General features: G+C 27.0%; 2 protein-coding genes across 5 annotated transcripts in view; both read left to right on the forward strand.

Moving 5' to 3' along the window:
* The window catches only part of LOC108753279, a 13,191-nt gene extending 6,375 nt beyond the window's left edge, over positions 1-6,816 (forward strand). For all 3 annotated transcript variants that reach the window (XM_018494732.1, XM_018494731.1, XM_018494733.1), the window contains exons 7-12: positions 14-132; positions 435-570; positions 2,430-3,015; positions 3,488-4,065; positions 4,676-4,885; positions 6,504-6,816. In XM_018494732.1, the coding sequence (XP_018350234.1) occupies positions 14-132; positions 435-570; positions 2,430-3,015; positions 3,488-4,065; positions 4,676-4,839 (1,583 nt within the window). In that variant the 3' untranslated portion in view covers positions 4,840-4,885; positions 6,504-6,816. The remainder of the gene's footprint in view (positions 1-13; positions 133-434; positions 571-2,429; positions 3,016-3,487; positions 4,066-4,675; positions 4,886-6,503) is intronic.
* Positions 6,817-13,738: 6,922 nt separating this feature from the next.
* Positions 13,739-14,545, forward strand: part of LOC108753276 (lysosomal alpha-mannosidase) — an 18,009-nt gene continuing 17,202 nt past the window's right edge. For both annotated transcript variants that reach the window (XM_018494728.1, XM_018494727.1), the window contains exon 1: positions 13,739-13,918. In XM_018494728.1, the coding sequence (XP_018350230.1) occupies positions 13,790-13,918 (129 nt within the window). In that variant the 5' untranslated portion in view covers positions 13,739-13,789. The remainder of the gene's footprint in view (positions 13,919-14,545) is intronic.

Below are 14,545 nucleotides of genomic sequence, written 5' to 3' on the forward strand. Positions count from 1 at the left end.
AAAATATTCACAGGTGCCGAGATATTTGCGAAACGTAGGAAAAGATCTGAAAAGTGGGTAGTGGACCAAGAACAGCCACAGACACCCAATACGCCTGTCACACCGAAGACGCCAACGTATCCAGAAAAATTAGTAAGTAGCAAAGTTTCTGTGAATCTATTTGTCCGTAGAAAATAACAATTTTTCAATTTTATAAACGTAAATTTTTATAATACCATTTCACTAAAAAAGAACTTAAACTAAATAAATAAATAATTATTTATTTATTTATTTTTTATTTTGAGCTTTGTTCTTTAATAGATTAAACATAACTTTCTTACAGGAAGTTTGTAATTTGTTCATTTTATAAAAGATTGGATAAATTTTATTGTAATTTTAAAGAAAGTAATGATAACAGTTTGCATTATCAAAGACTAAAAAAAGTATTATTTCAGGAAATTAACGGTAACACAAAATTTATGACGCCTTCTTCGTTAACACCTCGCACGCCGGTCTCGAGCATTGACAAATCATTTTATAATCCTTTTACAGTGGATATCTCTCTTGACACCGCAAATATCCCGATAACAGGTACGTACAACATGAACACAATTCAATGATAAACACGAATAATTCCAAATGCAAGATGATCTCATTTGGCAGATTTAGCTCTGTTGGCAAACGGCGAGGTTTGTTTTCTCTATCCTCCCCGAGACGTTGTAAAATTACGAGCGGACATCAATGTCACCAAAGTCTTTCGAAAACCGAGGTCGAAATTTATTAGTGTTATACGATATCGCTTGACTATGTATATATTTATATAATATTACGTCAATATTACTTTTATCGCACGAAAACATATTTTATATACTGTTAAAAATACGTTGAAATGTTCCAATACTGCACAATTATGTGTATTTGGAGTTTTTTTATTATACTTTTTCTGATCTTTTTTCAAGACTCTCAAAGTTTTAATGACACTTTACGTTTTATATTTTTACATTTTATACCTCATTTTTAATTTTTTAATTTTATTGTTTCTTAATCAACATAATATGTGTATAAAATAAAATAAATAATATAAAGTAACATAATATAAAAATAGCTACAGTAATAATACAATATTGTAATAGTAATTATAAGAAGAAAAGAAAAAATACGATATATTTATCTATAAATAAAATAGGAAAATTTTGAGAAAAACTTGGTTCTCTTTTTACTATCAAACGTACATGAACAACAAAATGTTTTAAAATTTAGAGAAATTATTATATTTACTTAACATGTCCATGAAATAGAGATCAATTGGACCGAGCCAGTTAAGCAGTTAAATCCAACTTGAATGATTTTTAATATTAACTGCGTGTAACAAACAAAGCAACGTTCAGTGATTCTTTAATACATGATTGTTTCTTGCCTTTAATTATTGATCTAAGAAACCAATTAAAATAAGAAATCGTTAAGCACTTACTGGGCTGCTTGGTCGTCTGCTGAACTCAGCTATTCTTAATAGCCATAATCGACGAACATTATCATTAGTTATTTAATCAGTGGAAAAGCATGTTCTTGATATCTCTGCGATATATGTATCTAATTATAAGACCAACAAAAAATCGTATCTTTTGATAGTGATCATGTTTTTTATAACGATTGATTAAGTGCATTTCAAAGTAAACATCTAATCTCAGAAAACACATTAAAGCATCACAGAAAAAAATTTGCTATAAACGTTAATCCTATGCTATGACGGAAAATTTATTTATTTGCACATATAATGATCGCAAATTATTTTGCAGGTGTAACAAATATTTAATCTTTTTTGTACTTGCTATAAAAATTGCAACAAATGCAAAATATCAAATATGCAAATTTGTCTGTTATAAAGCAAACAAATTTGATAATTAAATTTTGTAATCGCTTTTGAGTTTATAGTAAATTTTTTCTCTGTGATTTATATTGTCTAGAATATAAAATATTAACAATTGAATTTTCAGATAACAATTAAAGCAGAATAGACATATAATAAATTATAAAAATTAATTTAAACAAATTTGAAATCTCATATTTCTCTTTATAAAAATAATAGAATATATTTATACAATTTCAATCAAAAATGATAATCAAGAGAAGAGCAATTTTATAAGAAAAAGTAAATCAGTATTATAAAATAAATTGTTTACATATATGTGTACATAATAAGTTTTGTTTTCCATAGATAATTATAATAAATTCGACTTTTAGTACTTATTATAAAACAATTTAAGTGTAACTTTTTTTATAATACAAGTTTTATTTTTACATTTTATCTCAATATACTTTTTTATTAATTTTTGAAGCTTTTCAAGTTTATTCTTCTTCTAATTTCTGGAGATATTTTATGCTAAATCCTATAACAAAGCTTTTTGCAGTTGCTATGCTGTGCTGTATCAATTTTAATTTGCGAGTTACAGACAAACACTGTAATGCTAACCGATGCGGCCATTCGAGCGAGATAAAAAAGATTTATCTTCGAGAAATTGCGGTGGGCACAGATTCCGATTTTTCTTCTGATTATTGTCGATCGCCCATCGTCGAAAAATCCCATCGTATCGTTTTCGATTCTACTAACAATCGACGCACTAACATGGCCAATAAGTATGTCGCAAGTAACAATAATACATATATTAACAACAATTATCAATCGCCGAGAAAATCTGGCGTTTGCAACATGCGAAGTTACAATGGCAAAGACACAAGGATTCAACAGCGTTTCGATAACAAGTTCAACGATAATATGATTGATAATAAGCTCGGGAATAAGCAACACAACGACCGACAGATGCAGAATGACAACGAGGAAAATGGATACACTCCTGTGCCAGTGAAGCAACTGATACAAGAATTCGAGAAAACTTGTAGACCAGTTTTACAATATAAGCAGATTAGTCCAAAGATTATTCCAATCGTACAGCAGTGCCCGTTGGATAATGGCATAGCACGTTTCTTCGAGACGAAAAATCCTGTCAAGTATAATAATGAGGAGGAGAGATATGTACGGTGAGAATTTATGGATTTTTCGAATATAAATAACATAACAAACAAGTTCTTTAATATTTTTATTTTAAACATTTTGTTTCTTAACGCTTTGTTTTTTTCGATTCATAGAATTATTCAAATTAATATCTAATTATTGACATAAACGTGAAAAAAACTTAAGTTTATTTGATTTTATGATTACGCGTTACATTTCGTATTTGATGACGCGTTATACGTATTTTTGAATGATGCATATTTTAATCTGCTATATTTTAATTGCAAATGATAAATACAAAATGCTATTTATAATATTGTCATTCATAATAGTGCATAGTTCATTGAGGTTCTACGAAGTCTACAATTTATCTTTCGCTTATATATTTGCTGCCGATTGCAGTCACATAGTGACTGCATATAGTATCTCTCTTTAAATAGTGGAGAGTACAGTTAAACAAAATAAAATTGAAAATCCATTTTTTGATCAATTATACAGTTCACACGGAAACTACGAAGATTCTGCGACATTGCAGTCCCAATGCAATAACCGAATGTACGACACACGTGGAAGCTACGAAAGAAAGCTGCAGTCCCAATATAATAGTCAATTATGCAAAGCACGCGAAACCTACGAAGGATCAACGAAACTACAATCCCGATGCAACGGCTACGTTTCTACTGACGAGAGCGAATATACCACGGATGACACCGACTCCGAAGATTATCAGAACTTGGGATCTATAGATCGTGGCAATTCAGCACCATCTGCTTTATTGAACTGCTGCGACAGCAGCGAGTACTCAGTCGCATTTGAGGACGAGTATATGGATACTCGACGTCATTCGACTACCTCACAGGAGTTGGAAGCCCTTTATGCCAACGACACGGCCACGAGATTCGTCAATACCGAGACTGAAATGCCTCCCGAAGCAAAGTCATTAATGCTTTCGATGATCACCTCGCAGGAGAATATACTCGAAACTAAGAAACATTTGCGTAACACGCCAGTCTTGGATAATCTTTTAGGCACCACTACGCCAGAATGCAAACTCATTGACGTTAACCCAGAATTAGGCAAGTTAATATGCATGCGCTTTTGTAGTTCCGATATTATTGCTTTCGCATACTAAATATGCAAAACAATCTTTACTGCACATTATTCTTAATCCTTACGTAGTGTTAAATAATAAAAATTAATTACACTATTGAATTATATACAATATGATTGGAAACATGATTGAATTATATATAATACATGAAATTTTCTTGTGTACTATATAAAAATAAAAAAATTATATAAAGTACAAAAATTAATTTTTTTAAATTTTTCCATAATTATTTGTATAAGAAATATATTTTCTTTTTATTTAAAATATAGCCTTGTAATAAAAACTTTATTACTTTTCTGGTATCATAATGTTTTGAACAAAGTTAATTAAAGTGTTTTAAAATATATTTAATTTAAATTGATATTAGATATTGATTTTACAATTTTTGACAATATTTTTAAACATTATTTGTATTTGTAACAATAAGAACATGATAATTGATATAAGATACATTTTCGCAGTCTTTGATATACGAAAATAAAGTTTATTAAAGTTATTTTAGTAATCTTTTATTATGTTCTCATTTTATTATGTTTATATATTTGCAGATTTATATTTAAAGTTTTAATTTCCAGGGAACAAATTGTACGAGAATAACAATTATACTGGACCGAAATTAGCCAATCTTCACAACCTGACAAATTACAATACAGCGCCTCGTGGATGGAATCAATCATTTACGTTCTATCGGCCTATTAAATTCGAGAAACCGCAAGAGATTATGTATTCTGATTTTTAGGCCTACATTATAATGAATTTTATAATTATAACCCTTTTACTTATCGGTAAGTGTTTTATAATAAGTTCACTTTTTTCCTTCTTCCTCTCTTTTCTATTTTTTTCTATCTTTGCATTAGGGTCAAATAAAATGTAGCGGATAAAATTCAGACTATGAAATGAATTAACATGTTAATAATCATCATAATTGATAAGACTCTTCTTTCATGTGAAACCAGACAACGGATGCTATGTTCATAAAATTCCTTGGGCTGAGATTGAACGCAAACAGCCTCCTGCATTCGTCTGCTGTTACGTCCGACTATATTTTTCTCCCTTATTTTAGATTCTTCTTCAAGTCTTTAAAGATATAGAAATTGCATGGCGACAAGTCTGGCCTGCAGGCCAGACATTCCAGTTTGTTCCCACCCAGTTTGTAAAAAAAATTGCTTATACATAATTATGCATAATTTTATATATAATTATATGTAATTTTTTTACTTTTTTTTAAACTTGATTTTTTTCTAAAACAAATAGTTGCGAAAATTATTTTTTAAATTATTTTTAATGTTTTCACATTACTACTATTATTATTTCTATTATACTAAAAAATAATTTTACAAAAAAAAAAGGATGTACGAACATATTTCATATATAATTATACATGTTTATAAATATTTATGCGTATTTATGTGTATGTTTATACGTACTTATATATATTAATTCATGCATGAACAATTTTTTATCGGGTATGAAATTGCTATCAGTCGCAGTAGGAGGCTGTTTGCGAGTGGGTTTAATTCCAGTCCAAGAAATTTTATGAACAGGGCATACATCGTCTAGCTTTACAATGAAAAAAGTATCTTGCCAATCATAGTGATTATTAACGTGTTAGTTGATTTCAATGTCTAAATTTTTTATCTGCTACGTTTCATTTGTTTATTGTAATAGATAATATCATGCATATATTATGCAAACACAAATTAACTCAAAAAATTAAAAAAAATAAGTTAATTAAACAAAGTTTCTTAAAATCGTGATGTGAATACACAACTGAGTCTGTACGGAAGTAGATCTCTATTATTTATAGCTTTTTAAAATGCTACACTGAAAGAATAGATTGGCTGCAGCAAATTAGATGATAAAATATGGCATAGCATTTTTAACTGGTTTCTGCAACTAATTAAAAATGCTAAGCCATATTTTACCATCTAATTTGCTACAGTTAATCTTTTCTTTTAGTGTATTAGCATCAAATGATTTACAATTTTCTAAGATGTTTTTATTAATATTAATATTATTAAATTGCTTGTTAATTTAATTTGTAATATTGATATTCAGTTCGGTATACGATTACGTTTCAAAACTAAAAATGATTTCGGCGCGCAAAACTAGATATGCATATAAATTTACATAGAAATATTATTTAAGTACTAAGCATCTCTAGCTCATATTATATTATACGATATTATATCTTGTTATTAATTGATAATAAAAAAAAACTTGTCATTTAAATACGATTTATTCTAACTTACGAAATTTATTCTTTTGCATATTATTTCTATTTTAAAGCGCTATATTTAGATATTATTAATAATTTAAAAAGGAGTTTAGTTTGAAAAAGAATTTAATATTTCTAATTTAATTAAACTAAATTGTATTAAATGAAACGAATTTTGTTTCTAGGTACTGAGAGATCAATCATAAATCTAATTCCTCTGAGGCATTGACGAGAATTAATAAAATATATTTTCCGCACTGTTGCGTTAATTTTTACTAGCACCATAATTTAAAGCAATGGTCTACGAATAATTAAAATATTATATTTTCACCATGAATAAACATATCACGATATAATTGCGCCATATTCGCGATATGTTTGAAGTTTGCTTTGTATCTCTACCTCTTCTATCCCTTGTTGAGATATTTAACGTTGTTCATGCTTTGATGGTGTTATATTATTGCATTTTACTTTATTATATACAATGCAAATAAATATGTTGTTTTCCTAATTTTTATCATAATTTGTGTGACATGCCATTTTGATTCATACCCTATTTCAATGCACTTTGAACTTTATAGACTTATTTTATAATATATGCTTGATTTATTCAGAAATAATAAGTATTTTGTAACAATAATTAAATTTATACAAAGATATTAGATGCAATTGTTATTTTTAAAAATTATTATTGTTTTTAATAATTGAGAGTTTGGTTAAGATATTCAATTTTATTATTTTCACAATAAATTGTTATTTAATATAAAATTGAAATCTTTAAATAATTCTTTATAATAACATAAGATAATAATATAAGATAATAATATAAACATCGTTTCTAATCTTATTACCGTATAAGATAAAAATTAGTTTGCTTGCCGAAAAAAAAATTTCATAAATAGAATATATGTATATTGTATATCTGACATGTGTATAGGGTGTTTCATTTTAATCAACGCACTTGAATTTTTCCGAAACAATATCGAAATTCTATTTTTGCGATGTTATATAATAATCGAAGGGGACATATTTTGATTAATTTAATTTTTAAATAAGGTTTAAGTTTGGGTAGAAGCATTAAAATCAAATGAAAGTCAACGTTATTTTTTGGTTTATGAAACTTCAATATAAAATACTAAGTAATACCTTTAAAACTGACAAAAATAATTTTCAACGACAACATCAGTAGAAATAATGAAAAATGAATTTTAAATGTAGAAAATATTTATTTGCGAGAAGAACGTTATATAATGAAAAATAATTTGAATATCAAAATAAGAAAATAAAAAATATTTTACTAAATAATAAGAATTAAAAGTAATAAAAAGAAATAATAATAAAATCAAAAAAATAATTTGTTACAAAGCTGTCATAATATTAAATAATTATATCAAAAATTATATATAATATATGTCATTTCATCAAAAAAGTACAAGTTAAAATAATATATTTTCAATGATAAAAAATAATACAGAATATTTTTTCTTACTTTCATCACAATATCGTATTAATAAGATGTATGATGTATTTGTGTGAAAACATAATAAATTCTTCCACTACAACTGACCTGAAACACTGTTGAATTAAAACAATTGACAAAATACGATAAAAAAAAATGTAATATTGACACAACTGTTCTCTTGTGATAGTTTTAATAATTCAACTGTTTGTTAATAACTCAACAGTTTTAATAACTGTTTTGATTTAACAGTTTGATTCAATAATACTTAGAAAATGATAATTTTTATGTTGTTGTTATTCTGATAAATGAGAGATATAAAAGGAGAAGGCGATAAAGATATTTAACAAACTTTCTTGCTTACAAAAATTATTGAAAGACAGTTCAAATTTGTTTTCTTATAAAGTAGATCAGATATCTTGTGTGTGTGTGTGTGTGTGTGTGTGTGTATGTGTGTGTACTGATAATAGATTATTATATATAGGTAACATGGTTTGATAATAAAATTTCCGGATTACACAATAAGAAAACACAGATATCACAGATAACAAAATGGTATATTTTATCTTTCAAAATAGTTCTCCATGATACCAGTTACTTCACATAACTTTGATACAATACCTCGAAACTTTTGTTAAAATCCGTAATTGGAAATATTATTTGGAGCATTTGTCACATATTCTTCTGAATAGTCCTTGACTGAGGGAATATACGTAAGAAGATGCTCGCCTGTGCTCCTTTAAATTTTGACAAAAAGGAATAATTAAATTATGAAAATCATTGCGTTCAGCAGAAAAAGCAATTTTAATTGCTGTAAAATTGTTTAATATGATTGGATTATATTTAGATCTGATAAAGATCTAAAAAAAGTTACTCATAATTCCTTACTTACATTCTTACATTCTTTAACAGATAAAGCAGCGATTTTCCGATGAAAACTTATTACCGGCTTTTTCATTATTTAGCATTATATTCTTTTATTATGTTGGATATAACATTAGAAGATTTAAAAAAAAACATACAGTTTTTTCTAATTATTATGATTTACAAAGGTTAAAAAATAAAAAGCATACAGCCACAGCTCAAGAAATGTAAATAAGTTCAATATTATTATTTTAACATGTAGACGTTTCGGTCAAGATTTGACCCTCTTCAGTACATAAAATCCGTTAAATTAAACAAGAAACATAATTTTACTAATAACAAAATTGACAAATAGTACCATTTTTATATTTCCTAATTCTACAAATTTGTTCGCACTCGATATAAGTAATTAAACGATACATTTGGAACATTGAAATCAAATCAAATACATAATTTTAACGATAATTGTAACAATCGCAAGTACGCATTTAGTTATTTCTTTATCCGAATTATTCGCAATCGCTGTCATTGGTCTGCGATAATAGTCGTCAATTTATATGGATAGAATCTCTTCTAGAGTTGCATAGGTTTTTTTGTATACTTTTTATCTTCAATATAAAATTATAGAACAAGCCGCACGCGAAGAGAAACACAAGTACCAATTTCTATTGTAACACAAATTCAATTTATTAAGTGAGTTAATTGTTATCTTATTTTTTTGTATGTAAAGCCATTAATTTACAACATTTGTTCAAAAGAAAGCTATTTAGAGACCTTTTCTAAACTTAAGTATGAATTTTATAAACTTACTTGGATCTTATGGCGCGGGAACTCGTCCAACACTTGAACATTGTGATATATTATTTTTTAATAAATTGATCTTTACTTTCACAATGCTTCAAGCCCGACATTGTAGGTCTATTTATAGTGGGAACAAAAGAGAAGAAGGGGGAAGTTAAGAAGAAGGAAAAGGAAGTGGAAGAATTTTAGAGTGAGACTAAATTTATTTTTCAAGGAGAGGGAGGTAAAGGTCTGGAAATTTCTCAGTATCACTCTGTTTATTTAATCCATTTTTTTGAGTTTTTATGAATCATTTCAGAAATCAATCTTTTGTAATGCGAGCGTTCAGAATCTAATATTTTTGTATTAAGCCAGTCTATCTCGTGATCAGATTCAATTCTGTGATTCGAGATGACCGAGAGGGAATTGCCAGTTTTTTTAATATCATTTATATGTTCTTTTATTCGCGTTTTTAATTTCCTTTTTGTCTGTCCCACATACGAATAATTACAATCTTTACAATTAATCTGATATACGACATTCGAAGCTTCATCTTTTTTTATTTTATCTTTTCCAGTTTTTATAAACCTATTTAAATTATTCATCGGTTTGTATACAAATTCAAATTGAAATTTTTTTAAGTGCTATGTTGAATCTCTCTGAAGTGTTATTTAAATAAGGAATCGTGAAATATTTTTTCATTATCAAAGAGTTACCGTTAGAGTTAATATTTTATTCATTTATGGTATTAAAATTCTTTTTTCTGGAAAGCGTTTTTATTCTATTTTTTATCGTTTTAAATATAAATTGTAGAGGATACCCGTTGCGGAGGAGGGTGTTGATTAAGGATTCGATGTTAGTCTGATGGAATCTTGGATGGGATAGCAACATAATTTTGTTAAATAACCCAATCACCACTCCCCTTTTGTGTATGGTAGGGTGATTTGAGAAAAAATTTAGGTATCTTCCCGAGTTAGTAGGCTTTGTATATAAGTCAAAAATTTGTAGAATTAGGAAATATAAAAATGGTACTATTTGTCAATTTTGTTATTAGTAAAATTATGTTTCTTGTTTAATTTAACGGATTTTATGTACTGAAGAGGGTCAAATCTTGACCGAAACGTCTACATGTTAAAATAATAATATTGAACTTATTTACATCTTGAGCTGTGGCTGTATGCTTTTTATTTTTTAACCTTTGTAAAATTCTTAGCCACTTTCTAATAATTTAAAATATTATGATTTAAGTAATTTTATATTAAACTATAATACATTCTGGAGGAATAAAATTAAAAAAGAAGAATAAGAATTAGAATTAGCAGAGGTGTTAAAAGAAGGCGAAACTTTCTTCCCAGCAAAAAAACTTGTCTTGTATATTTCCTTAGCCCAACCATGCACCATTGAAAGGTCTTTTAGTAATTGTGAAAGATGGAAATCTGATTGCGATCGACAATGTAATCATCTCAATGTACTACAGTTATGCATGCTAATAAATGATGCTTGCAAAAAGAAAGAAGCTAAAAAAAAATTATTATATTTTATATTAAGAAAGTTTGCTAAAATTTTCAGTAACTAGCTTTAACATAGGTATATCCCTGGCAAAAAAAAATTTTTTGCCAGGAATATACCTACAAAAAAGTACAGAAAATTTTTACGAAAAACTACATAGATTGAGACAAGATCCTGGAGGTTCTTAATTTTTCGTAGATATTCATATTGGGAGAAGTTTGTTTGTCTTAGAAATTCTTAGTTTTTTGTAGATATTCGTACTAGAATGGGGTTGTTTGAGAGGAGAGGATTTCTAAATTTTTTTCAAATAAACAATACCGCATTACATCCCACTACAAATATCTATGAAAAACTAATAATTTCTAAAATCTTGTCTCAATCTATGTAGTTTTTCGTAAAAGTTTGTTCGCCAGGAATTTTAATAAATTTTGTATAAAGATAAATTTTTGTTCCCTCCCCTTGATTGAAACAATCCCGTGTTCTTAATATCTTGAAAATGTTTCATATCTTTGAGTTTTGAGAATAGCATGAAATCCGAAAGAGCCAGAATAATTAAAGTAAGTGTTAATTTGTTAATATCCTCATTTTTATTACAGCCAAGAACGTTGCATGACAATGCCCTTGCACATAAAAATATCATTGTGAAGTAATGCGCCGCTATCAGCATTCTATCTTTTGAAAGGGATTGTTGAAATTAGCCATTTACTTTATTCGCTAAATCTGGATTTTATGTTGTTCTCAAAGCTCAAAAATATTAGAAAAAATAAACTAATATTAAAATAATAAACTAATATTAAAAATAAAATAATATTAGAAAAAATAATAAAAAATATTTTTCAAGATGTCGAGAACATTTGGAGGAAATGGCAGTAGAGAGTTTATTTTTGTGAGTTCTACGGATAGGTCGAAGCATCGCGGGAGCTGTACTGTAAAAAAAAAAATAAAAAAATTAGGTATAATAGAGAAATGTTTACGAGATATGCTTAATTTAAAAAAGATATCCATATTCACGGAAACTCTTACTACACAATAGCTGCGTTCAGCAGAACGTTTATTTTACAACTGTTGGAAATTTTTTCGCGCTGATTGGGTTATGCTTTCGGATCAAGAAGGATAGTCCTATCTCAGCAGACAATCATAAAACGGTTGCAAAACTGTTGTGTTCTGCTAAACGTAACCAATAATACACAGAAGTCGGAAAAACAGTCATATGAAACGTAAATATTATAATATTTACCTTTTTTAGGGTAGACCAGGGCGAATCGAATCATTTTTTATAAGTAAAAAAGTAATAATAAATTAATTCTGTTATTAAGTTTTACTATAAATTTGTAATCTCTACACTTTTGGCTTCAGTTTTATATAATAAAATAACATAAACATAATATTTTTTATTGCACAACGCAAAAATCAACAATAGGCAATTATCCGATTTGCCCCAAAATTGAGGAGCCAAACAGATCACCAGTTTACATGTAAAAAAACAAAAATAAATAAATAAATTCTTTAAAATCTTTGAATTCTTTGAATTCTTCTAAACAAACTCTAATTTTAGTTTACTGCGCACTTTTATGTAAAAATAAAAATGAGAGGAACAATCTCCAATGGCTCTATATATTGAGTATATCTGAAATAACGCCCACTAATCATATAGCACTATTCCTAATAAAAAGCTGAGTTGAAAAATCTTTTACCATTTTGTAATTTTTACAATAATTAAGAGATATTAATTTTTAAATATGCCGAATAAACGGATAATATCGATGTATAAGATAAGTTTAAGATATCTTTCAGTGGGCATTATTGATTGGTGATTCTTTTAGTGGACATTATTTCAGATATATCCTGTTTATAAATACTCTTTTTAAAGGAATAAGAGAAACAAATTTACAAATATATTATATTATTTGTATGAAAATAGATAAACAGTATAGATATATATATATACATTAAACATATATTAAAATTTCGATAAAAAACGATAAGAAGTTTTAATCGTTTATTTTGATTATGAAAATGAAAAATAATATTTATCAAAAGATTTATCAATATTTATCAAAAGATAAAATTGTTGTACGCATTTTTGACATAAATTGACATAAATATCCTCATAATAAATGTAGATTAGTTTTTATTATATTACACATTTTTAAAAGAGCTTAATTATTATTATTTTTTGTTATATATTTTAACATTTTTAACATCATAATAATAACATTATTAAAAAAGTTTATTTTTACTCTACTGCAAAATGTTTATAACTTTCTTTTTTAATTACGTCATTCATATTAGTTTATGTCAACATGTACAATAATTTAAAAATTGCAAATTCTCAATTTATTAAAATTGAGCTTTTATTATTGCAATATTATACGTATATGCATACAGAACGTTCAAAATATCAAAATTTAATTTAATAAATTTTAAATAATAATTCTATAAAATAATATGGTAAATACGTAGCTGTCATGATTAATTAATCTTATTTTTACTAGAAATAAATTAAAAACGGTAAAGAAATCTACAAAAAGATTTTATACTAATGCGTTTAAAATTTTCAAAAAAAGAGATAAAAGATTAATGGCAAATTTAATGAATATAGCTTATAAAATATTGACTAAATATCTTCAGTAGCGCCAAGTTTTTTATATATATATAGAAACACTTTTTATTGGATAAAAATAAAATAAAGCTTACAGTGTAAACACTCAAATCGAACGCATTGCTGCCTTTATCGCCTTTTATCTGCTGCGGCAAGCTATCATGGTGAAGTCCGTCAACGATATAAGTATAGGATGGCAGCTTCATTATCTCATTAGTTACATTCGACGCGTGTCGGAAGAAGCAACCATCTTCGCTATGTTGCGATACAATTTTCCGTTTCTTCTTCTATTACTGGCGTTTGCGCAGTTTTTTGGCTCTAACGATACAGCACGAATACCACGAACTACACCAGATGCAGAGGCCATCAAGAAGTGTGGCTATGAAGTACGTAAATTAATCGCTAATTGAAATAATTAGACATATAACACGAATTGCAATTCCGCTTTGAAAAATTTGTATCAATTTCAAATTTATATTTAAACGTTCTGCTACGTAATGATAAAAATTGCATTTTATTAAATTAATTTTGTAATTAATTTGATAATTTTGCAGTATCTACCTCCAATTTTTTTATAATTTGTATATTTCCACGCGCAGATTATATTCTGAGAAGAAAAATCATTGCTCAAGCTCCGTTTTTTTTTTTTTAAACTTTAAAGATAATTGGTGCATTATTTGCTCTAACATCAATAAATTTCTAGAAATAAAATAAAGCTTATTTGTTTTAATTAATTAATAACTTAACCAAAAATTAGTTTTTATATAATTAAAATTATAGCAAAGAATAATTGCGATTAAAAATTTGTATTCTTTTTTATTCTTTTTAAAAGAAAAAAGATTTTTTTATTTATGGTAATTAATTAAAACAAAAATTAGTTTTTCTTATATAATTTGAAGTATAACAGAGAATAGTTTGTGATTAAAATTTTTTATCTTTTTAATTCTTTTTATGTGGATTGGAGTCTAACATTCCTCCTAAAATTATAAATAAATATTATTTATAATTATTAT

Source organism: Trachymyrmex septentrionalis, unplaced genomic scaffold (assembly GCF_001594115.1).
Source record: "Trachymyrmex septentrionalis isolate Tsep2-gDNA-1 unplaced genomic scaffold, Tsep1.0 scaffold68, whole genome shotgun sequence".
In the NCBI taxonomy this organism is placed as follows: domain Eukaryota; kingdom Metazoa; phylum Arthropoda; class Insecta; order Hymenoptera; family Formicidae; genus Trachymyrmex; species Trachymyrmex septentrionalis.